This window comes from Aedes albopictus, chromosome 3 (assembly GCF_035046485.1).
Source record: "Aedes albopictus strain Foshan chromosome 3, AalbF5, whole genome shotgun sequence".
NCBI classification, from domain to species: Eukaryota; Metazoa; Arthropoda; class Insecta; order Diptera; family Culicidae; genus Aedes; species Aedes albopictus.
The window spans coordinates 3,578,469-3,605,056 of record NC_085138.1 but is presented as its reverse complement, the minus strand read 5'-3'; the positions used below and the strand labels follow the sequence as shown (position 1 = coordinate 3,605,056).

Below are 26,588 nucleotides of genomic sequence, written 5' to 3'. Positions count from 1 at the left end.
TGAAACTCAACATATAAATACATGAAAGAGACATTATTATAAATTATTATCCAATTCCGAAAAAATCCACAACTCAGGTGAGATTTGAACTCTGTCAGTCTGTCTGTCTGTCTGTCTGTCTGCTAAATGTTTTCCATAGCCAATGCCGCAAGCGCAGGGGTATCAGCATGACGACAATGCTGAGGGTGACGGTTTCGACACCCAGTTGGTCCAGGAACTTTTGGACATTTCCTTGATTTTCTTGGGCATAGAGTAGCTTCCTGCCTGCCACACGGTACGAACATCATTGACAAAGGGAACTCTGACTTAATAACTATGAATGTGCTTGTAAAACACTTAGCTCAGAAGTATACTTTTCTTCAGTTGGGTCGTTACACCAATATGAATAAGAAGCAGCAAGTCATTTTCAATAGGTTTATTTAGTCGTTGTTTAAAAAAAAATCTTCTTTATGGCTCGACGTTCGCATTGGAACTTGACCTGCCTCTCTTCAACTTAGTGTTCTTAGAGGTAGAGCACTTCCACAGTTATTAATTGAAGGGCTATCTTTGCCTGAATTGGATGAATTTGTATATTATGAGACAAGTACAACGATACACTATGCCCAGGGAGTCCAGAAAGTTTTCCCGACAGGAAACGGGAATCGAACTCGCCTTCTCCGGATTGGCGATCCATAGCCTTAACCACTAGGCTAACTGGAGACCCTGTAAAAAACCTAAATTGCAAATATTTCTTAAAAAATCTGTAATTTGTAGAATAACAGCACAAATCCACATTTTCTAACATAAATCAGGCCAAACATGTCTAAAGGTCCTATCTGCAGAAGAGAGGCTCTCTTTGGTTTCCCTCTCTTTCGTTAATATCTTAGCTGTTTATTTGTATTTATGATTGTCTCCTTGCATGAACGATGGTCGAAACAATCGTCTTTTGATTTTACAGTTGAAAAGTGTACTATTACGTTGCAATAATTGAAAGAGAAAGTGAACAAAGAGAGCCTCTCAAATGCAGATAGGACCTATTAAAATGTTTGGCCTGAAATATACTTATGGTAAAGTTTTTGTTTCTAGAATTCATGCGACGTGTCTGCTTAGAAAGCCATCAATTTCATCCAAATTTACGACACTCTTCACATCCCTCCATTCATAAAAATGCTTTCACCACCCTCTTATAACTGCAATTTTCAAAGAAGTCCCTCTCTCCATGCACTACAGCTGCAACGTTTTCCTCTCTCGCTCTCCGCGCCAAACCATGTGCATCATCATCATCATCATCATTGAACTGGAGGAAACCCATCATTGTAAACGGCGCGATTCGGATCGGAGGGTTGCTTTTCCTCCCTCAACATATTTGTTTTCGCACCGAGGGACCTTCCAATGGCGGCAACTCCTGTCGGGATACCGTCATCTTCGGCGTTGTTGTTGTCGTCGTCGCAGGACGGAGCACACCGTGTTCAGTCCGATTTGGAAAGTGGCCCGATGCGAACGTGTTTTCCCTTTCAAGCGCGCAATTCAGCCAGCCTGGAGTCTCCCCCCATTGATACCGGGCGCGGGGAGTGTGATTAGTGAGTGTGCATAGTGTGTGTGTGGGGTAAATAGAGACAAAGAGACCGGCTCATTCGGACACCTGTGGACCAAAATTCGTAGCAAGCGGGAAAGCAAGCGAACATGAATCGTGGATTTCAATTTGCCCTCTTGGAATTGAATCACATTTGCCTACTTGGACTTGAACGTGAGTGGTGAGACCGGTGAGACCGATCTATTCCGGCTACATATTCACGTTGGGACGGTCGTCGGTGGTCGTCCGACGGAGTGCGTAACGAAGCTTGAAAACAATTGGGAAATTCGATATCCATCTCGGCGCGTCGGATTGCGGTGGCTTAACCTGTGGTATTTCCACTTTTTATCGCCGTTTATGTGTTAGCTAGCGCACATGTGAGTGGGGAACCTCAACGAACAAATATCATCACTCATATGGACGGGCATTACCTTTTGTCCACCAATTCTGTGAAGTGTTTTACGCAAGATGAAATGTGAGCAAGACATGACGTTCACATTTTCCGGTGAATAGAATTGTCAACTTTCGACAGTACATGAGAATAGAATCTCAATCATCGAACAAAGAGCACGTTGGTTGTTCGCCTGCTGCGATGCTGATTATTTTCACTGGAATCAAAACATTACCCCCAAAGGAAAGGAAAGTGGTGGCACTAGCGGATAATAAACCAAACAAACGAAAAACGGAATCATAGCCTCCTGTGGTTCGGAAACTAATTGAAACTTACCGCGAGTGAGTCGTTAGAACAGGTTAGAACAAGCGATAGCAATCGGAGTTGAAGAAGCAAACGGTTCGGTCGTCGGTACTGGTGTTGATGTCTCGTGCTGTGCGTAGAAATAAAGGATCCACTGTGTCGAGTGATTGAGCGATTTGAATTTTGCACGATCACGAACGGGAGGCCGATTCGATTTTCTTAGCCAGGGGTGAAGAAAATGTAAACATGTGCGTTTGTGTGTGAAACAAAAGTGTACACGTATAGTGAGGTGGTTATAGAGAAGAAAGCGAGACGACTAGCTCTCAGTCGCAGGGCAAAATCAAATTTGCATAGGATTTGTGCAAACAGTTTTAATGCTACTGAAAGTGGATTAGTGGCAAACTTGGGTCCCGTCTGTCTGTTCGCTGCCGGACACCCAGAGTCATCCTATCGTGAAAGGTGAAAGTAATATTCTTTGGGTAAATTAACTTTCGCTGCGTGTTTTACTTCGCACTTTGTGCACCCTAATTGAAGGTAAGTTTTACGTTGCATTTTCAATTTTCAAGCTCACACCGTTCATAAATTTATATTAATCCGTGGCAGTTTTGATTTTCTTTTGGTTGTCTTCTTCTTCTGTATGGCTCTACGTTCCTACTGGAACTTTGCCTGCATCTCTTCAGCTTAGTGTTCTTAAAGCACTTCCGCAGTTATTAATTGAAGGGTATTCTTTGCCTGCCATTGCATGAATTTGTACATTAGAGTGGGTCATCGTTTATATGGAAAAAATGAAAAATTCAATGATATCTCATAAGATCAAAGCTTTTTTGATCTCATTTCAGGACCCAAATAAGTGTGCAAAATTTGGGAACGATCGGTTAAGTCTACGTTTTGCGCATCGCGTTAGAAGTTTGTATGAGGTTTTACATGGGAAAACACACTTTTTTGCACTTCTCTCATAACAAGCCCGAACTTTTCTAAAACCATGAAACCGATAAAGTGAAAACATAGCCTAGGGTGTCCTGAAAAACTTTGTCGAAGACCGCGAAGTAATCTGATGCTTATGAAACAAGTTATAGCGTTGGCATTACTTGGCAAAACAGCTTGATTTTGTTGCTATTGTTATTCCTTTCAGAGAGTAAAAAATCGAAGATTGAAAGTGAAGATTGACATTCTAATTTTTTCATTCGCGTTTGGCCACATTCATTGTCAGCTGAATGCCTCTCTTTTTTCATTCAATTCTCTGTCACGATTATTTTTTCGCGCGTCGTAAAATGTCCATTTTCTGTTAACAGACGCACAATCCGACTTAATGGACGAATAGAGATGATAATTAATATTCTAATTAACTAGTATACACGAGTTTTGAGGTGATTGGAAGTATAATCGGGAGTTACGGTCTAGTTATATTTCTCAGTGAAAATTGTCAGTGACAGAAAAATGAATGAATAGGTGAAAAATTCATTCACCAAAATGAATTTTATTTTGATCCCTCAGTTGAGAATTTTCAAATTTCACGTTGAATTTCACTCATTGAAAATGAAAATTTTAAACTCTGATTCCTTTACATGTTAAAACATAAACACATGCATGCGGTTCGTTGGTTATAACTATTTTCACAAGCATCGGATCGCTTTGCGGTCTTCAACAAAGTTTTTTAGAACATCCGAGGCTATCATTTTACAGTATCGGTTAAGAAGTTTCGGACAAACTTTTTCAACTTATGGCAAAAATGCAAAAAAAGTATGTTTCCCCATACAAAATCCCATACAAATTTCAATTGCAATGCGCAAAGTGTAGTCGCAACCGATCGTGCTGAAATTTTGCACAGATACTCAGGAGCCGAAACGGAACCAAAAAAGCTTTGATCTGAGAAATCGGTTCCGATGACCCACACTATTGTACATTTTGTGGCAAATACAATAATACACTATGCCCAGGGAGCCGAGAAAATTTTCTCGACCGGTACGGGAATCGAACCTGCCGTCTCCGGATTGGCGATCCATATCCTTAACCACTACACTAGGCTAACTGAAGACTACTCGCAAAGGCGTACCCAAGTAACATTTAAAGTTTTGTTCGGCTCTACAAGAGATTTTCATGACCAATTTTATAGAACTTGCAATAAAATTGAATCATACATCAGAACCTCTTGATAACCTCTTTAAGAGTATCTTCCGGGTAAGTGGACCACTTTCGGAGCGGTTTTGCAAACCGCATTAAGCGTAGCAATAAACCCGTTTTAAAACCTAGTTGAAATATTTCCCATTCTCGATTGTTGTTTTTTTTTCAACAAAAACTATGACAGCTCAAGATGCAGAGAAGCTTCTTCGATGGCACGTAAAGTTCAGGAGGATACATCATTCGTAAGTAGAAAGCGATTATTTCAAAGTATTTTAGTAGTTATTGTGCTGGTTGGCTCGCATTCGAATTTACCGTGAATATTGGGGTTGCAGAATCATAAAATTAATGCGAAAATAGTGAATATTATCATCTTGGAATGAAATAAATCAATTTGTGAATTTAGTAAAACTATCCCGAATCACAAGAAAACTCAGCAGAGAGAGTTTATTTATGTGAGCATGTTATGCAAATGGTTGCAAACTACCAATTCATTGCTAATTTAAGCAAAATTAACTATTTTTCATCACGTAAGCTAATTCTTCAATATGGCGACGACCATAATCAGCGAAAATAAAACGAAAGCAAGTTTACTTTTATGATGACCGCAATAAACCTAGCAGTGTCGTAGTTTCTGCTTTTCCACCAACAGATGTCGTTACTAATCGAACGGATCGCCATCTGTTGAGAGTTTTAACAGTTTTATTGCGGTAATAATGATTGCCAGAAGGTTTACATATCGGAAAGTTTTGTTTACTCTTAAAATCTGTCTTTATGGATATCTTCAAGTATACTATAAAACATTTTATTATTGGTTTTCATAAAAGCAGTCATAAAACTGTGAGTTTTAATTATTGCTGTAATAAAACGTTAATAAAAATCAAACAAAACCAATCAGCGATGGAATTGTTACTTGGGTAGCCAGCTTTTCGGTCAGGGGAGGGGGTCAAGCACCCTTAGCAAATTTGTACCTACTAGGTTTTATAACTAAATGCAATACGATGAAATTGAATATAATAACATTATATTCCTAAAGCATTATTTAATCCTTCAGCAATCTCGCTGTTGTATCTTGTACAATACGTTAAAAAAAGCTCACCTGATCTTCATAAATCAACGTAGTGCTGGTAGCGGTGATTACTTTCTGGAAGATTAAGGATTTTTATTTACTCGTGCATTTTTTTTGCTCGGGTTTTTGGTTTGATAATGTTACAGAACATTTATAAGAAATTATATTCGAACTCTTCTGGAAATAACGAATTCTTTTGTGGACTAACCTAGAATTTCCTAATTCCTTTACAAGTCCTTTTAAAATTATCTTACAATACTATTCGTTGGAAGAATTCCTCCAAAAATTCTTAAAATAACTCAAAAAATTCATCAGGTAATCCTGGAGAAGTTCTCGGGTACATCCCGGAAAAGATGATTGAAGGTTTCTGAAGATTCCGAATGTTTTTTGAAATTGAGGAATTCCTGGAGCAATCCCTGAAAGATTTCCTGGATAAATCCCTGAAGAAACACCTGGATGAATTCCTGGAGCAATTCCTACAGGAGTCGCTGGAGGAATTCCCAGAGGAATCCCTGGAAGAATTTCTGAAAGTCTAGCTGGTGGAATTCCTGTATAAATTATGGGAGGAATACCAAGAGAAATATCTGAAGAGATCTCATGAGAAAATCCTAGAAGCAATTCTAGATAAATTTCTGGAGGATTTCTTGGAGGAAACTCTGGAGGAATCCTGGGAGAAATCCCTTGAAAAATCTCAGAAGAAATCTCTTGAGGAATTCATAGAGGAAATCTTAGAGAAATTTCAAACGTTATCCTTGGAGGAATTCTTGGAAAAATCCCTAATGGTATTTCTGGTGGAATCCCTCAAGAAATTTCTGGAAAAATCCTTTGAAAAATTCCAGCAGGATTTCCTGGAAGGACGCTTGGAGGAATTTCTGGAGGATTCCCTGGAGAAATCTCTGGGAATATCCCTGGAGAAATTCGTGGAGAAATCCTTAAAGAAATCCCTAAAGCAATTTCTGGACGAATCTCTGGAGAAATTCCTGAAGGATTCCTGAAAGCATTCCTGCAGAATTTCCTGCAAAATCTCTAAAGAAATTCCTAGGGGATTTTTTGAAGAAATTCCTGGAGGAATTGTTGACATCGCTTCTGGAGGATGTCCAGGAGCAATACCTGGAGAAATTCCAGGAGGAATTCCTGAAGAAACTCCTGGGTATTTCCTGGAAAAGTTCCTGGTGAAATTCCTGAATAAATTCCTGTGAGAATTGCTGGAGTAATCTCTAGAGAAATTCTTGAAAAAGTTACTCAATGAATTTCTAGAGGAATCTCCAGAGGAATTTTGAGAGATTTCTGTTTCCATTTTTGTTATTTATCTATTTTTGAAAAAATCCCTTAAGAAATTCCTGGAGGAATTTCAAGCGGAATTTCTGGAGAAGTCCCTGGAGAAATCCTGAAAGGAATTCCTGAAGGAATGCCGGGGGAAATCCTTGAAGAAATGTGTGGTGAAATTCCAGGAGAAATACCTTGGGGAATCCCTTAAAAATTGGAGAACTTCCAGGAAGAATTTCTGAAGAAATCCCAGAGGATTTCCTGGAAGAATCCTTGGAAGAACTTCTGGAGGATTTCCAGGAGGAATCTTTGAAGGAATTTCTGAAAGAATCCCTTAGGAAATCCCTGGAGAAATTTCTGGATGAATTCCTGAAGCAATTCCTGATGGAATCTTAGGAGAAATTCATGGAGATATGCCTGGAGGAATCGCTAGAGGAATTGCTAACATAATTTCTGATTGATGTCCAGGAGCAATTCCTGGATCAATTCCTAGAGATTTTGCTGGAGGAATTCCTGTAGAAATTTTTGGGATTATTCCTGGAGAATTTCCTGGATGAGTTCCTGGAGAAATTCCTGGAGAAAATCCTGGAAGAATGCCTGGAGGAATACCTGGAGGTTTCCTACTGCATTACTGGATAAACTTCTAAAGAAATCTATACAGGAATTCTGGGAGATTTCTATTATTTTTCTATTTCTGAAAAAAATCCTATGAGAAAATCCTGGAGGAATTTCTAGCGGAATTTCTGGAGGAATTCCTGGAGAAATCCTCGATGGAATTCCTGAAGGAATCCTTGGAAATTTGTGAAGAAACCCCTGGAGGAATCTCTAGAAGAATCCCTGAAAAAATCCTGAAGGTATTCCTGCAAAATTTCCAGGAAGAATTTCTGAAAAAAAAATCCCTAGAGTAATTGCTGGAAGAATCCTTAGAGGCACTTCTGGAGGATCTGCTGGAGGATCTGCTGGAGAGGAATCCCTCTGGAGAGGAAAATCTCTGAATAAATTCGTGGAGAAAGCCCTGGAGGAATCCCTGAAGTAATTCATAAAGTAATCTCAGGAGTCGGGACAAAATCCCCAAAAGATTTTCTGGAAAAAAATCCTGGAGAAAGTGCTATCATAATTTCTGAAGGATGTCTAGAAGCAATTCCTGGATCAATTCCTAGAGAAATTGCTGGAGGAATTCTTGAAGAAATTTTTGGGGTTATTCCTGGAGCAGTTCCTGGAGAAATTCCTGCATAAAATCCTGGATGAATGCCTGGAGGAATACCTGGAGGTCTCTTTTTGGGAATTGTTGGAGAAATATTTGGAGGAATTCTTGCAACAATTACTGGATGAATTTCTGGACGAACTTTGGAAGAAATTTCAAAAAAATCCCAAGAGAAATTCCTGGGAGAATTTCTAGAGAAATTTCTGGAGGAATTACTGGAGAAATCCTCGAAGGAATTTCTGAAAGAATCCCTGAGGGAACCCTTGGAGAAATTTGTAGAGAAATCCCTGAAGAATTTTTAGCAGATTTTTAGCGGATTTCCAAGAGGAATCCCTGCAGCAATTCTTGGAGTAAAATGTAGAAGAAATTTTGGAGGAATTGCAGAATTGAAAAAAATCTAAAAGGTATTCCTAGAGAAAAGCCTGGAAAAATTTTTGAAAGATTTCCTGGAGAAATTCCTGCATGAATTGCTGACATAATTTATGATGGAATTCCTTGAAAAAATCCTGGTGAAATTCCTGGAGGAATCCCTGAAGTTCTGGAGAAATTTTTCGAGAAGACCCTGGAGAAATTCCGGGATGAAATCCTGGAGTAATGCCTGCATGAGTTTCTGTAGCTATTCCAGGAAGATCTCCTGAAGCAATCCCAGGAGAAACTCCTGGAGGAGTTCCTGAAGCAATTCCTGGAGGAATATCTGGTGGAATTCCTGGAGGAATCGCTGAAAAAAAAATCCTGGAGAAATCTCTGCAAGAATTCAAGGAGAAATCCCTGGAAGAATGCCTGGCAAATTTCCTGAAAGAATGCCTAGGAGAATTACTGGTGGAATTCTTGGAGGATTCACTGATGTAATTCCTGGAGAAATATTTGAAGGAAACCCTGTAGGAGTCTCTAAAAAAAATTCCTTGAAGGTTTCCTGGATAAATTTCTGAAGCAATTCTTAGTGTAATTCTTGGAAGAATCCCGGAAGCAATTACTGGAGGAATCTCTGGAGGAATGCCTGGAAGATGTCCTGAAGGAATGCATTGAGGAAACCCGGAAGGATTTCTTGGAGGAATCTCTGAAAAAATTCTTGTAGGTATTCTTGGAGGGATCCCTGGAAAATATCCTAGAAGAATACCTGTAGGAATTCCTGATGGAATCTCCAGAGGATCTCCTGGATAAATCTCTGAACTCCTGCATGAATTTTTAGATAAATCCCTGCAGGAATTCCCAGAGGAATCCCTAGAAAAATTCCTAGAGGAATTCCAAAATAAATTCGTGGATGAATCTGTTAAGGAACTCGTAGAGGAATACCAGGAATAATTCTCGAAGAATTCGCAGTTGGAATTCTTGGAAAAAAAATCTGGAGGAATCCTTAGAAGAGTTCCCGAAGAAACTCCCGGAGGAATCCCTAAGGAAATTCAAGAGCAATTCCTAAGGGAATCCCTAAACAGTTCCAGAAGGCAGTTCCTTAAAGAATACAAGGAGGGAATCCTGAAGGCCTAAGGAGAGTTTCTGTGAGAATCTTTGGAGGAATTTTTAAAATAAGTTGTTCCAGAAACAATCACAGAAGGAATTCCCGAGTTAAGCCCTGCAGAATCCATGGAGAGAAACATGGAGGGATCCCTGGAAGATATCCTAGAAGATCGCCTGTAGGGATTATCGGAGGAATCTCTAGAAATACTCCTGAAGGAATCTTTAGAAGAATTCCAGGAGGAATTTCTGGAGGAATATCTAGAGGCATTTCTGAGGGAATCCCTGGATGAATCTTTGAGGGACTTTCTGCAGAATTTCCCAGAGGAATCTCTGGAATAATTTCTGGAGGAATCTCTGCAGAAATTTGTGGAGGAATCTCAGGAAGAATTCCGGAAGAAATTGCAGATGGAATTCTTGAAGCAATCCTGAAGGAATTCTAAGAAGAGTTCGTCGAATAACTTCTCGAGTAATCCCTGTAGCAGTTTTCTACAGTTCCTGAAAGAATCCCTGCAGGAGTTGCCGAAGAAACTCAGGAGGAATCCCAGAGGCAATTCCTAGAGTCATTTCTAAAGAAATTAATAAACAGTCTCTGGAGGAAGCACTGGAATAATTGCTGGACGAGTTCCTGAAAGAATTCCAAGAGGAACTTCTGAAAGAATTCTAAAAACTGTTCCTGGGGGAATCCTTGGAGGATTTTTTGAAATAATCCCTGGAGATGTTCCTGAAAGAAACACAGAAGAAATTCCCGGGTGAATCCCTGGAGGAATTCTTGAAGGAAAACCTGGAAGAATTCCTCAAGAAATCCCATGAGGAATCCCGGAAGCAATCCCACGAGGAATTCTTCTGGAATTCCCAGGAAAGCTTTCTTAACAGATTTTTGGAAGAATTTCTGTAGGAAAAAATATGAAGGAATCCATGGCTGCATTGATTTTTGGACGAATTATTGTTGGAATCTTTGGATGGAATCCTAAAAGAATGTTTTGTACAATGTTTTAAGGAACTCCTGGATTATTTTTTAGCTAATCTCTGGTTAAATTTCCTATAAGGGTTTCTGGAAGATATTCTTACTGAGATACTCTCTGAAGGAACACTTGCAGAAATACCTAAAAGAATTTCTGTTGACATTCCTTTGGGAAACCTCGAAAAAGCACTGGAACAATCACTGGAGGAACCTCTATAGATATCCCAGGATAAATTCCCAAAGGAATATCAGGTGAAGGTGTCCTCGAAAGAATTCGTAAAGAAATCGCAGGTATTTTGCATAACGTTTGTTTGAATTGAGTACTGGTGAAAATTCATGTAGCAGTGCCACATAACTCCACGTTGTAGCAGCATATGGTTCTACAAAGTCCTTCTTTTTACCTACCGCAACCATTCCATGAATGAACATTACAAAATTAAGCCATTCAACCAAGCCTGTTATTTGGTACAATTCTTTGATAAGATTGAATTGGTTCTCTTGGAGAAATATTTGGTGAAATTGCCTGTGGTTCTCGAGTTAAAAAGGTTTGATAATTGTGGATAAAAACCTTAATTATTAGAATAGTTTATTTTTTGAAATATTTTTTCTAGAACTTTGAGTAAGGCGGATACAAATTTAATTTTGACTTTTTGTCTCACACCCCCCCGCCCCCCTTCAATTTTTTTTGGCAGGATTTGGCATTTTAAGGGGGCAGATGAAAAAATATTTATCAAAATATCGGGTCTTGCTAAAAATTCTGTAACAAATCCGATGAGTTTTTAATATTCTTTAGATTAAATGCTTTATTATTTTTATCCCCCCCTCGACCAGCCAAAGAGTGGTGGGACAAAAAGTGAAATAAATATTTGTATCGGCCTTATTGATAATCTTGGAGTTGGCTCGATTTAAAAAAAAAATTAATGTGGTGGCCAGGGGGTGGGGGCATGCCCCCCCCTGCCCCTTCTGACTACGCCCATGGACTACTGAAGAAATTTCACATGATTTTCTTAATGGGTAAACCGAAAAATGCCTGGATGACTTGAGAAGTTCTTCAAAAAAATCTCTGCAGAAGTTTCGCCAAATAATCCCTAAGTAATGGAAATCTCTAATGGGATGGAATTGCACTGATATCCAACTGAATAATGGGCTGGGGCACTTAATTTACTATCAAAGTGCAATTCAAGTAGCTTAAACCTTTTTGGATCAATACCGGTGCCAGCCAAGTCCTTACAATCAATTGGGAAGGGAAAGGAATGTGAGAGTGTGATGGTTGTTGCTACAAGAGAGACACTAGCGAGCACTCTGCATCCCCACAACCAGCACGGATGGGGTATTTGTTAGTATGATTTTTTTGGAGGAATTCCTTACAAAATTCCTGCAAAACATCCTGGGAGTTATTCTCTAAAAAGTCCTGGCAGTTTCTCCTGGGGGCCTTGGAGAAATCATAGTTAGAAGATTTAAGGAAATTTAATCAGGAACTATAACATGAAAAAAAAAAACAAAGTAGTTATTTATGCCACAAGTTGATGACTTTTTCAGCACGAGTCAAACGTTTATCCAACAAGGCTTGCCGAGTTGGATAAATACGACGAGTGCTGAAAAAATCGAGTTTTGCAGCGAGTTGCATATAGTTTTTTTTTTGTAATTGCAAAAAATACCCGTACAGTATAAACTTTTCTAACTGAACAAACATGTATCAGGAAAAACCAGGTGCTAGCCTGCATGGGCCCTTGTTTTAGTGAAGAAAAGTAGGCTGTTGGTTAGTGTTGGTTTTTATATCGTCGTTGACGCGAGTGCACAATACGCAACATACGCAATGCAAGCCTCGTTGGATAAACGTACGACTCGTGCTGAAAAAATCATCATAACTATTTTTTTTTCATTTCTACAAGCTAATTTGTCTCAATTAATTACAATTTGTTTAGAAAGTTCAAGAATCCTCACTTGTTGATCAGGCAGAATTGAGCTTAGGGAATAGCCAGTCACTGTTTATAATTAATATACAATGGGACACTTGATCGAATGATGTGGCGAAATCATTCATAGCATTTAAAGCTGTATTAGTATTTACTTCTTACACCAAATTGAAGTGAATGTTGGATTTAAATATTGGAATTTAAGAGTTGCTTTAACATTGGCGGAGACCATAGGTAATTTTTTTTTATCAAAGTAAAAAAAGACGAGAACACCGTCTGTACAGACTGAATATAACTTAGCACTAGGCACGGGACACACGAAACATGCACCAGTGGATGCGGAGAAGAAACGTTTCTCACGAAAAGTTTCATCGCCTGGAGCAGGAATCGAACCCTCACCCTATAAGCATGGTGCGATTAGAAGCTTGGTGACCTTAATCTCACGGCTACGAGGCTCCAGTAACCACTAACCCTTTGAATAAGCAGTACATCAGTCTTATATAAGCATTAAGCAAGTCGCACAAATTCGTAGTTGGTACAGTCTTCGACCGTTGCTCGTTCGTTACCAAAGCCCAGAGATTTGGGGCTACCCATGTAATCAATAAGCAGTTAAAATGCGCCTTTATAGCAGGCCATCAAATGAAAATGCGCCTCAAGTGCAGCCCAAATGCAGGTTTTAGCCCAATATATGGCTGATTAAATGCTTTGCTTAATTTAGGGCAGATTAGCATTTGAGCAGGTAGAACTCACAGGAAGTTTGGAGTTATTAATGGTACGGTAAAGGCCACAAGATACGTTTGGTCAACGTTCAGACACCGGAGTTTCAATACAATTTGCAGAAACGAACTTGCCAAATTGTACAAATTCCGGTGCTCTAGAGACAAAACTGTTGACTTCCATTTGCGTCTCCAGAACACTAGCGTGCACAGGGGGGGGGGCAAGGGGGGGGCACTTGCCCCCCCCTTCTATAAAAAAATCTATGCACCATTTTTGCAATTCTTGCACCTTACCACGCAATGTTGAGAATCATTGAGCTATGGTGCACCATTGACACATACAATTTCTTAGTATCTCATGCACGCACAACCATGATGTTCTCAAAATCATCTAGGCTAAACTCACGCACCATCTTCTAACTAATCAGTGATGTCAGCACCACATTTGAAAAACATGCACCATTTTGGCATTTTGTATTCCAAAACTGTATTCCATGTACGTGAACCATGGTGACTTCGGCACCACATTGAATTCTGAGCATCATTTTTGCAATTCGTGCACCTAGCCATACAAAATAACGAGTATCACTGAATAACAGTGACGATTAATACAGCACACTAACATCATGCACCTTCTTCAATACTTTCAATGCACCATCATGATGTCCACAGAATGATCTAGGTATCCACGCATTATGATGATCGCATGAAATGTCTTTTTATCAGTTAGATATCTAATACCTCATACAGATATGCACCATCATGAAATTTCATGCACCATCACAGCTCTTCAAGCACCATTTCAACGTTTATCATATTATCTAGGCATCTAAAGCACTGGAATGCCGTGAGCATCACACAAAATACATTTTTTTTGTATGCTATGCACCATTTTTCCAATTCGTGCACCTAAGCATAAGCTTTGAAAAACGGTGACTACTAATGCATCATCTAGTATCATGCACCTTATTCGAAGCTTTCCAACCACCATTTTGGCATTCACTATATCATCTAGGCAACTTATGCACCATTATGATGTGGTTCACAAGTGAATTTGATGCACCATTTTGGCATTTCGCATACAAAATAGCATTCCTTGTACCTGGACTATGTTGATTTCTGTGCCGCATTGAGTTTCCCGCACCATGTTTGCAATTCGTGCACCTACATATGGAATTTGTTGAGTATAATTGAATCATGGTAAAACTAATGCACCATACAAACATCATGTAGCTCCTTTGCATTCCATGTACCACCATGATGATCACATAAATATCTAAGCACCATCTCACGCGTCATCTAAGCATTTAATTCGCATTTGAATTTAATAAGCTCCATTTTGCCATATCATACACCCAATTGTATTCCATGTACCTGATCCATGTTGACTTCCGCACCACATTAAATTCTATGCATCATTTTTGCAATTCTTAATTTTAGATTTTACCACCCAATGTTGAGAATCATTGAATCATGGTGGCAACAAATGCACCCCTGATACATACAATTTCTTAGTGTCTCATGCACAACCGTGATGTTCTCACAATCATTTTTAGGCTAATCTCACGAACCATCTTTTAACTAATCAGTGATGTGAGCACCATATTCGAATAACATGCACCATTTTGGCATTTCGTTTTCCAAAACTGTAATCCATGTACGTGAACCATGGTGACTTCGGCACTACATTGAATTCCAAGCACCATTTTTGCAATTCGTGCACCTAGCCATACACAATGTCGAGTGTCGCTGAATGACGGTGACAACTAATACAGCACACTAACATCATGTACCTTGTTCAAAGCATCCACAGAATGATCTAGGTATCCACGCATTATGCTGATCTCATGCACTATCTTTGAATCAACTAGGAATCTAATGCATCATACTGATATGCACCATCATTAAATTTCATGCACCATTTCAGCGTTTATTATATCATCTAGGCATCTGATGCACCATTATGTTGTAAGCATCACATAAAATATTTTTATTTTGTATTCTATGCACCATTTTTGCCATTCGTGCACCTAACCATGCAACATGTTGATAATCTTTGAGTAACGGAGACAACTAATGTAGCTCACAAGCATCATACGCCTTCTTCCAAGCCTTCCATGCACCATTTTGGCATTCATTATACCATCTAGGTATCTTATGCACCATTATGATGTGGTTTACATTTGAATTTGATGCACCATTTTGGCATTTTGCATACAAAATAGTATTCCACGTACCTGGAACATGTTGATTTCTGTGCCACATTGAGTTTCCTGCACCTTTGCACGAATTGCAAGTGCACCTTAATATGAAACATGACGAGTATAACAGAATCATGGTGAAGCTAATGCACCATACAGACATCATGCACCACCATGATGTTCACAGAATCATCTAGACAACATCTCTCGCACCATCTTTGAATCAACTATGTATCTAATTGCGAAATAAGGCACCATCGTTAAATTTCATGCATTACTAAAGCATTTAATGCGTAATCGTGGCGTTCACTATATCATCTAGGCATCTATTGCACCATTATTATTGTATGTAGTTTCGTACATCGAAATAGCATTTCTTGTACGATGTCAACTCTAATGCTTCATACTGACATCAAGCACCATCTTTGAATGGCATGCTCCATATCAGCATTCAATGCACCATACCAATGAACTCAGTGTTATCAGAAGATCCTATACACTACGGTGACATCATGCACCTTAATTGCCGCACGCAATTTAATGTTCACGCAGCACCAACATTTTTATGTTTACACCATCTCCAAATCTCATGTTTTATCTTAGCATTCTATAAATCAAATTGCAATTACTTGCCACGCATGCATTATCTCGACGTTCCCTTGACCATTAAGGTATATAATGAACCATACTCACATCACACACCTTTTTAAAATTCTATACACCTTCTTGGTGTTCATTGTATCATCCACAATTGAATTTTATATACCATTTTGTGATTCGCGCATCAAAATAGCATTCCGTGGATCATTTTCAGAATCACTTTACCAGCTCGAGAAATATCTGGAGTAATTCGTGGAGGCATTCTAGGAGAAATCCCTGGAGAAATTTCAGGGGGAATCCTTGAAGGACTTTCTGGAGGAATCCCTGAAGACATTACTAAAGAAGTGCTTGAAAAAAATCTTGAAAAAAGCTCTCAAAAACTGGAAGAGGAGTCAAGAAATTCCTGTAGAATTTGCAGGAGGAGCTACTAAAGGAATTGCTGGAAAAATTATTGAAAGGAATTCTCTGGAGGCATTCCTAAAGGAATCCTTGAAGAATTGGCTGGGGGAATCCGTAGAGGAATTCGTGAAAGAATTCATAGAGGAATTTGTGGAGAAATATTTCGAAAAACTTTTGGACAAATTTCTCGAAGAGTTCCAGCAAGGGCTCATTGACGAACCCCTGGAAGATTTTCTAGAGTAAACTCTGGAGGCATTCCTGGAAGAAACCCTGAAGGAATTTCTGGAAGAATTTCTGGAGGAATCTCTGAAGGCATTCCTGAAGGAATCCTTGGAAGAATGCCTGGAGGAACTTCTGGAAGAATGTCCGGAGGAATTTCTGCAGGAATCCGTGAGGAAATTTCTGGAGCGACATTTGGAGGAGTTTCTAAGAATTCCTGGAGGAAGCTATGAGAAATTCCTGGTGAAATCCCTGATGAATTTCTGAAGGAATTTCTGAAGGAATACGTGAAGGAATTACAGGATGAAACACCGGAGGGGTCACAGAAGGAATCCATGAAGGAATCCATCAAAGAATCCATGGAGGAATTCCAGGATGAATTGCTGGAGGAATTCCTGAAGGATTTTTGGAAAAATTCCTGCATGAACTTGTGGAAGAATTACTCTAGGAATTCAATGACGAATCCTTGCAGAAATTACTGGAGAAATCTCTGGAGGGATTTGTGGAGCAATTTCTGGAGGAATCAGTGGAGGCATTCCTGAAGGAATTTTTGGAAGAATCCGTGAAAAATTTCTTGGAGGAATTTCTGGAGGCATTCTTTCAAGAATTATAATTATTGGAAGAATTTCTGGAGGATTTTCAGGAGGAGTACTTGGCTGAATCCCTGGAGACATTCATAGAGGAAATTCTAGAGAAAGCTTTGAAAAATTCCTGGAAAAATCCCTGCTGTAATCCTAGGAGGAATTCCTGAAGGAAGTCGTAAAGGAATTCAAGGATGAATCCCTGGAGAATTACTACTAATTACTACTTCTGCAAGAATCCCTAGAGGTTTTTCTGGAGAAATTCCTAAAAAATGTAGGAATTCCTGGAAGAATTTCTGGAGGATTTCCTGAAGAAATTATTTGAAAAATTTCTGGAAAAATATTTGCGGCTTCCTGGAAGGATTAAACGAACTCCTCGAGCAAAAGAATTCCTAGAGGGATTTTTGAGGAATATCTGAAGAAATTCATTGAAGAATCCCTGGAGGAATTCCTGATGAAATTCCTGGAGAAATTCCTGGCGAAATCTATGGAGGAATACCTGAAGAAATTTTTCGAGGAATTCCTGGAACAGTTCCAGGAGAAGTTTTTTTCTGGAGGAATTCATGGATTCAAGAATTTGAAGGAATACCTAGAGGAATTCTTGGAGGAATCCATGAAGAATTATTTAGATGATTTTCTGGAGCAATTAAAAGAGAAATTTTTATAGTTGCCCCAGGAGAAATTTCTGGAGATTCCTTGAAAAATTCCAGAAAAAAAATCCTGAAAAAAATGTCTGTAGAAATCCCTGGAGAAATTTGACGATGAATTCCTGGAAGAGTTCCGGGAGAAATTTCTTCAGGATTTTCTGGAGAAATCCGAGCAGGAATTCCTATAGGAGTCCTTGCAGAAATTCCTGGAGGAATCTCTGTAGAAATTCCCGGAGGTATTCAAGATGAAATTAACGAAGGAATTTTAGAAGTAATAATGGAGGAATTCCTGGAGCAATTTCCGAAAGAATTCTTTGAGGAATTTTTTGAGAAACATTCCTGGAAGATTTTCTTCAGGAATCTTTGGAGAAATTCCTGGAGGAATCCATGTTTGCATTCCGGGAGGTATTTCTGGATAAATTCCTGTAGATTTTTTTGGTGGAATATCTAGAGAAATTCCTGGATGAATTCTTTAAGGAATTTCTGGACAAATATTTAAGGCTTCCTGGAGGAATTTCTAGAGGAACTCTTCGAGGAATTTGTGAAGGATTTTTTTGAGTAATTTCTGAAGAAACTCGTGGATGGACTCCTGGATGAATTCCCGAAGAAATTCCTGGAGGAATCCATGGAGAAATCCCTAAAGGAATTCCTAGAGAAATACCCAGAAAAGTTCCGGGAAAAATCTCTGCTGTAATCCTAGGAGGGATTCCTAAAGGAATCTGTGAAGGAATTCAAGGATGAATCCCTGGAGAATTCATAGAGAAATTTCTGGAAGAATCCTTAAAGATTGTTCTGGAGAAATTCCTGAAAAGTGAAGGAATTCCTGGAAAAAGATCTGCAGGATTTCCTGAAGGAATTTTTTGAAAAAAATCTGGAAAAATATTTGCGGCTTCCTGGAGGAATGATTTAAGGAACCCCTCGAGCAATTTCTGAAAGATTTCCTAGAGAGATTTTTGAGGAATATCTGAAGAAATTCATTGATGGAATTCCTGGCGAAATTCATGGAGGAATCCCTGGAGAAATTCTTCGAAGAATTCCTAGAGGAACAGTTCCAGGAGAAGTTTTTTTCTGGAGAAATCCGTGGATAAACTCTTGGAGGAATACCTAGAGGAATTCTTGGGGGTATCCATGAAGATTTTTTTTGAGGATTTTCTGGAGCAAAAACTAAGGAATTTTTTTTAAAGTTGTCCCAGGACAAATTTCTGGAGAGATTCCTGGAAAAATTCCAAATATGAAAATTCTGTAGAAATCCCTGGAAAAAATTCTCGAGGAATTCCTGGAAGAGTTCCGGGAGAAATTTCTTCAGGTTTTTCTGGAGAAATCCGAGCAGGAATTCCTTAAGGTATCCTTGATGAAAATCCTGGAGGAATCCCTGTACAAATTCAAGATGGAATTACTGAAGACATTTTTGAAGGAATGAATGGAGGAATTCCTGGAGGAATTCCCGAAGGAATTCTTTGAGGTATTTTTTGCGAAACATTCCTATAGGAATTCCTGGAGAAGTTCCTGGATGATTTTCTTCAGGAATCTCTGGAGAAATTTCTGGAAGAATCCATGTTTGCATTCCGGGAGGTATTTCTGGATAAATTCCTCCAGAATTTTTTGGAGGAATTCATTTATGAATTCTTAGAGGAATAACTAGAAAATCCTGGATGAATTCTTTAAGACATTTCTGGACAAATATTTAAAGCTTCCTGGAGGAATGTCTAGAGGAGCTCCTCAAGGAATTAATAAAGGATTTTTTTAGCAATTTCTGAAGAAACTCATGGATGAATTCCCGAAGAAATTTCAGAGGAATCCATGGAGAAATCTCTGGAGAAATTCCTAGAGAAATTCCCGGAAAAGATCCGGGAAAAATTCTTTCAGAATGTTCTGGAGGAATTAGTCGAGGAATTGCTGGAAGAACCCCTGGAGACAATATTGGAGGAATTCTGGCAGAAATTCTTAGAGAATTTTCTGTAAGAATTCCGGCAGCAATCCCTGGGGGTATTTCATGAGGATTCCATGGAAGTATTCCTGGAGGAATTCTTAGAAGAGTTCTGGGACAAATTGATTGAGGATTATGTGGAGGATTCCGTGAAGTATTTCCTGGATAAATCCCTGGGTGAATGCCTTGAGAAATTTCTGTTGGAATCCATGGAGGAAGAAATTTCTGAAGGAGTTCCTGGAAAAAAAAATCCTTGAGAAATTCCTGGAGGAATCCATGGAGGTATCCTTGAAGGAATTCTTGGAAGGAATTTTCTGGAGAAATTCCTGGAGGTATTTCTGGATGAATTTTTAAAGAAATTCATGAATAAATCGTTGAAGGAATGAATCCCTGAAGAAGTCCTTGAGAATTTCCTGGAGGAATCCATTGAAGAATTGCTCGAGAAATTCCAGGAGAAAATCCTGGAAGAGTTCCGGTAGAAATTCCTTTAGGATTTTCTGGAGGAATCTGTAGAGCAATTCCTTGAAGAATCCCTGGAGGAATATTGAAGAAATTCTGGCAGACATTCCTAGAGGATTTTCTCTACAAGAAATTTCATGAGGAATCTCTGGAGGAATTCCTGGAGGTGATTCTGGAGGAGTTCCTGGAGGTAATTCTGAAGAAATTTCTGGAGTATTTACTGGAGGAATTCCTGGAGGAATTATTTGGGGAAATTCTTTAGAAATATATGAGGCTTCATGGAGAAATTTCTGAAGGAACTCCTCGAGAAATTTCTGAAGGAATTTCTGGAGGAATTTCTGCAGGATTTTTTAAAAGAATTTCTGAAGAGATTTTTTAACGGATCCCTGCAGGAACTCCTTGAGAAACTCCAAGAAAAAGTTCTGGAGGAATTCTTTGAGGAATGCAAGGAGAAATCCCTGTAGTTTTGGTGAAAATTTCCGGATGATTTTTTAGAGGAATCCCTGGAGGAGTTCCTGGTGGAATTTCTGGCGCTCTTCCTTAAGAAATTTCTGAAAGAATTCCCGGAGGAATTTTTGCGGAATTTCTGAAGAAATTCATGGATGAATCCTCGGAGGAATTTCTGAAGAAATGCCTTGAGAATTTCCTGGAGGAATCCATGGGGGAATTTTTCGAGGAATTCCTGGAAGAGTTCCGTTAAAAATTCATCTAGGATTATCTGGAGGAATGATCAGGATCGAGGATCAATTCTTAGAGAAATCCCTAGGAGAAAAATTGTAGGAATTCTGACAGTCATTCCTAAAAGAAAATTTCAAGAGTATTCTCTGGAGAAATTATTGGAGTATTTACCAGAGGAATTATTTGAGGAATTTCTGGTGAAATATATGAGGCTTCCTGGAAAATTAATGGAGGAATGTCTGAAGAAACTTCTCGAGGAATTTCTGAAGGAATATCTGGAGGAATTTCTGAAGACATTCATTATTGCATCCCTGGAGGAATTCCGGAAGAAATTTCAGGAAAAAATCCTGGAGAAATTCCTAGGGGATTCCGTGGAGGATTCCCTGGTGGAATTTCTCGCGGAATCATTCGAGGAACTCCTGGAGGAATTCCTGGAAGAGTTTCGGGTGAAATTACTTTAGGATTTTCTGGTGGAGTTCATGGATGAATTTCGGGGAGAAATCCCTAGAGGCATCTCGGAGAAATTTCTGGATGAATGTCTGAAAGAACTACTCGAACAAATTCTGAGGAATACCTGGACAATTTTTTTGAGGAATTTCTGAAGTAATTTATGAATGAAATCCTGCATGAATTCTTGGATAAATTGCTGGAAAAAATCCTGAAGAAATTCCTGCAGGAATCCGTGGAGGATTTCCTGGACAAATTTCATGTGGAATTCCTCGAGAAATTCTTGGAAGGGTTCCGGGAGACATTCTTGGGGAACTCAGGCAGAAATTCCTAGAGGAGTTGCTGGAGGAATTTCAGGAGTTCTTTCTCGACAAATTTCTAAAAGAATTCCTGGTGGAATTTCTGGAGGATTTTTTGTGGAATTTCTGAAAAAAATTCATGGGTGGATCCCTGGAGGAATTCCTGATGAAATTGTTTGATAATTTCCTGGAGGAATCCATGGAAGAATCCTTGGAGAAATTTCTTGAGGAATACCTGGAAGAATTCCGTGAGAAATTCCTTTAGCATGTTATGGAGGCATCCGTGGAGGAAATATTGGGGAAATTCTGAAGGCAGACATTCAGGATTTTTCCTAGAAAAGTGTCAGGAGGGATCTCTGGAGGAATTTTAGGAGTATTTACTGGAGGAATTCCTGGAGGATTTATTTGAGTAATTTCTGGAGAAATATATGAGGCTTCCTGAGCAAATGTCTGAAAGAACTCCTCGAGGAATTCCTAAAGGAAACTCCTGAAGAAATTTCTGAAAAAAAAATCTAAAGAAATTCCTGGAGGTATTCCTGGAAGAGTTTTGGAAGAAATTCCTTTAGGATTTTCTGTAGGAATCCGTGGAGGAATTCCTGGAAGAAATCACTAGTTGCAACTCCAATTCTAGCATCACTAATTGTCCAGGATCAAAATTCTTTCACAACGACAATATTTTTTTTTTCTATAATTGATAATTTTCTCGATATTCTCCATTGTATTTGAAACGTTTATAAAATTTTATAAGAGTCGAGATAATGACTTTATATCAAAGTTTCGTAATGCCTTGAAATCATCACCATCCGAAGCTTTCTCCAGAATCCCATTATGAAGTACTTAGCGATGTTAGCACCACCACCATATTGCGTGTAACATCATAATTCTATTTTGCACCATGATCATACATATATTGCACCATTATTATGGTGCCCCCCCTAAGCAAGAACCCTGTGCACGCTAGTGCTCCAGAACATCCAGCAGCGGTATAGTTCAAAATACATCAAAATATCGCGAAATGCAGATATATTCTGGAATCCCAATTGGCAGAGACATACTTCCCAAGTAACATTTTGTGCACAAATTTTCTTGCAGAAGTTTTGACAACCGTCACAAATCATTATTCTTTTTGTTTTGGTTTTATGATGGTTTACAGAACCCCTCCTATGTATTTTTGACTAAAACATGTTACTTGGGTCTCCAGTTAGCCTAGTGGTTAAGGCTATGGATCGTCAATCCGGAGACGGCGGGTTCGATTCCCGTTCCGGTCGGGAAAGTTTTCTCGATTCCCTGGGCATAGAGTATCATTGTACTTGCCTCACAATGTACAAATTCTCATGCAATGGCAGGCAAAGATAGCCCTTCAATTAATAACTGTGGAAGTGCTCAAAGAACACTAAGTGAAGCGAGGCAGGCCAAGTCCCAGTGGGGACGTAGAGCCATTAAGAAGAAGAAGAAGATGTTACTTGGGTTGTTCAATTAGCTTCTTCTTTTTTGTGGCTCTACGTTCCCACTGGAACTTGGCATGCATCTTCAAGTTAGTTTTCTTTGCCTGTCAATCAGTATATTGTGAAGCAAGTACAATGATCCACTATTCCCAGGAGAGGCGAGAAAAGTTCCCGACCGGAACGGGAATCGAACCCGTCGTCTCCGAACATTGACAACAAAATGTAGATGGTCTTGTATTGAAACCCAAATCGGTGTGCCCCATTAGGATTAGAAAGGACAAAACACAAGCCATGTAAGCTACTGAAGCTGCGAACATAGGGCAACCTGCCAGAGAAAATACGATTACAGGATTGACTGATGGACCAACAACAATTATGAAAGCTTTCCTGCAGAATTCCCTGCTTTTCTCCCGGTAACTGCGCTAGTCACTTAATCACCTATGTTGTATTGAAAAACAACACACTAATGTTAACAATAATTTAAGATTTATTCACTAATTTAGGACAAGATTTACAGTAATTTTACTATTAAATTTGATTTTTCAGTTCAAGAGTTCAATCGCACGCGTTCTCGTAGGTGGAAAATTTTCACTGATTTGAATTCGAATCGTCGCTTGCTGCGATCGCTGCTATGGGTTCTCTTCGTTGGCATGGTAGCCGTCTGCAACGTTGATACGTCAACGATACCCGAATAAAAATGCTTACTTGGTGGTACTATTGGCGACAAATATGTCTTCATGGGAAAGTGATCGCAATCCTCCAGGCTGTTGTCACTTCGCTTTCCGTAGAATAATCAAAGCGTGCCTGCAAGTGCTTGTGCGGTTGCGAAATGAAATTCGGAAAGCTCTTAGGATGATCTTACAATAAAAATATGAACACGTGTATTTTATATTAAACTTTATTATATTTTACGTTGCTTTGGATGGATTCCTGATTATTTTCATTGGGAAATCGTTCTGGGCGGTTCTTCGAGTCGTTGGGACCTGTTCGGCTCATTATCCCTAGTATAAAAAGCTGGAATGATATGCACTCACTGACGTCACATTGTTGTAGGCTCACTGACATCCAATTTTTTACTCATTTTAGAGCAAATTTCTTTAATCTCCTCAGCAGAAGAAAAATCACTATTACCAATCGCTAACATGAGTTCACACGGTGTACTTTGAATAATCAGAGTCGCAACTGCGACGAAATGGCTGGACACACCATGATGGTTCATAACTAGTTGTGCTACCAAAACCGTGTTTAGGAGACGATTGCAACTTCGATACATTCTTCCCAGGGATTTAACTAGACGATTGAAACCGAGCGCTAAATAGCGATAGATGTCATTGGCATGCGGCGTTCGCTCTCCGTACAGCGTGGTGAAGATTATGAGCACTTCTATTAGCATTTGAATGCCATACAGCAACATTTGAAAGCCGTAGCAGTATCTATTCTTCACCAAAGTTGCTCCGAAGGTATACAAAGTTTCGGCGTACCGTCGATGGTGGTGCCCGAAAATTTCTCGAGTGCGATCAATAGCCTGCTTGAAGATGGAATAGGCGTCCAGAATCATTTTGGAATGGAACAGGTGGAGTGCGTTTAGTTGCTGGCATTCGATGACAATTTCAGGTGGCGTCGTTTCGGTGATGAACTCCTGCGCCTTCTGAATCCAACGATTCATTTCCGAGTACCGACAAGCTTTAAAATGATGTTTTGTCACCTCTAGAAACACTTTGATGCGAACTTCGTCATCTGTGGTGTCGTCAACCATTGTCAAAAGAGTGCGGCAGGTCTCTTCAGCTTTCATTTTGTACAGAGCGCTTACTTCGGCTCTTAGAATGCTTCTAACACATTCAATCTTCAAACCATTATTATCTTGCGGTATCATTCGGCGTGCGATGTAGAGTACTTCTGCACTCAGCTGTGCCAATCCTGCATCGTGTAGATAAGTGCCGAGTTCCAGAGCACCTCGGAAATTCGTTGCGAGCGATGGATAACGTTTCCGTTTTTCCTCATCGCTCATAATTTTGCACCAATTTCGAGCCATCTCAGAGAGGGCACAAACTCCATTTCGACTCACGTTGCAGACACTCTTCTCCAAAGACTTACGAGCTGTGTAGTTGAGCGAAAACACTCTCATGTACAGAACCGGATCCGATAATTCGCGATGAGTGATTTCAGTGAGCGATGAGTGGGATGACATCTCTTCGAAGACGGTGCACAGTACATTGGGAGGCAGGTCATGCAACTCGCTGATCGGCGCTCGCGACTTGCTGTTGTGCTTCAGATTTCTGACGAACGTCTTTACGCTCAACTGGTACAAACTGGGAAGATCCATGTTGGAATATTGCTGTTCCGACTGACTTGACTAGACTGACTGGCATCAAATTTGCAAAAATAATATAGCAGAGCATGCACGAAAAATTCTACCTATACGACTTGTATTAGTAACAACTGCCGCTAATTCGGTAGGTAAATTCTCGATGTGCGACTCGAGGCAGCGACAATCATATTAGGGAGCGTCCATAAATTACGTCACGAAAAATTTCTCAGCTTACACACGATCGCATATGTTGTTGAATTGGATTATAAAGTAGAGGCAATATGCGTACACTTTACACGCGGTTAAATGGATGCGTGTACGCATATGGCCTCCATCGTAGCATCTTATTCTACATCATTTACGACTTCACTTCGTGTTAGCTGGTTTGTTCATTTTCAACCCCTTTTTCCTCCTTGTATGTACGGGTCGTCACACTTTGCCGAACCACCCTATTATGGCTACACTGAACAACTGAAAATGTCTGCAGGGACTTATTTGGAAATTTTACCGAAGCTTCCACCAGAAATTGTGACAGTAATAGCCATGGAAAATCCTCTAGAGAATTTATCATTTACTAAGGATTCCATAAAAAAACATGTATGCATTTCTTTAGAAGCTCCCCTATTTTATCAAAATTTCTCCAATGATTCCTTCTTAAGCTGCTGCAGATACGTATTCAAACGTTTTTCAGGCCTTCTTTAAGAAGATCTTTTATAGATTGGTTTACAAACTCTTCCGGGGATTTCAAAGCAATGCTTTCAAAAATCCTTTAGAAATTCTTCCACGAATTCTTCAAAAAATATCCTTTTAAATGAATAAAGATATTTCTCCGAAAATTCTCTTTTGAAGATTATCTAACGATCCATTTTCAAGGGATTACTTTAGGAAAACTTCCACAGATTGCTTTGTTATGTTCAAGATTGCTTCAGAAGATTCCCAAATAAAACTTTTAAAAATATTTGTATGAATTGCTTCAGCGAATCTTCCATGAATTTATTTACCTTTTTTTCAGAAATACTTTGCATCTTATTATAGAAAATCCTACATGGAATTCTTCAGAAATTTCTTCTTAGAGGCTTCCAGGAAGTTTTCCAGATATCTCTTCAGAAGCATAGATTCTTTAAGAATTCTATCCAGGGATTTTTTTTTTTCAGAACTTTAAATGTACAAATCTCAAGAAGGGAACCTCTTACAATTAATTTTAATTTTGTTCTTGCTTACATGTAATGTTCTAAAAAATAGAAGATCCGATGCGCTGGTGCAATTTGTTTTGAGGTTTGTAAGCTCTAGATCGTGAGTAGGTGCAATAGCTGGCCATAAGGCTGCGGCATATTTTTCAAAAGTTCTTGAGACCTAGAATTCATAAGCTCTTCTGAATTCTGTTACCCTTAAGACTCTCTTCAGAAACGCTGATCAAGAAAGAAAAA

The 26,588-nt window shown here is 39.3% G+C and overlaps 2 protein-coding genes across 2 annotated transcripts in view; one reads left to right on the top strand and one right to left on the bottom strand.

The window, feature by feature from the left end:
* Positions 1 to 1,413: 1,413 nt before the first annotated feature.
* LOC109414177 (uncharacterized) overlaps positions 1,414 to 26,588 on the top strand; it is a gene marked incomplete at its 3' end in the record, with an annotated part of 195,054 nt that continues 169,879 nt past the window's right edge. Inside the window, 1 exon segment of the mRNA XM_062859543.1 lies at positions 1,414 to 2,780.
* On the bottom strand, positions 2,303 to 25,176 carry LOC109414198 (uncharacterized). The gene is made up of 2 exons (XM_062857150.1): positions 24,159 to 25,176; positions 2,303 to 2,376 (listed from the first exon to the last, which is right to left on the bottom strand). Exons 1-2 carry the CDS (start codon positions 25,174 to 25,176, stop codon positions 2,303 to 2,305), a joined length of 1,092 nt encoding a protein of 363 aa, XP_062713134.1.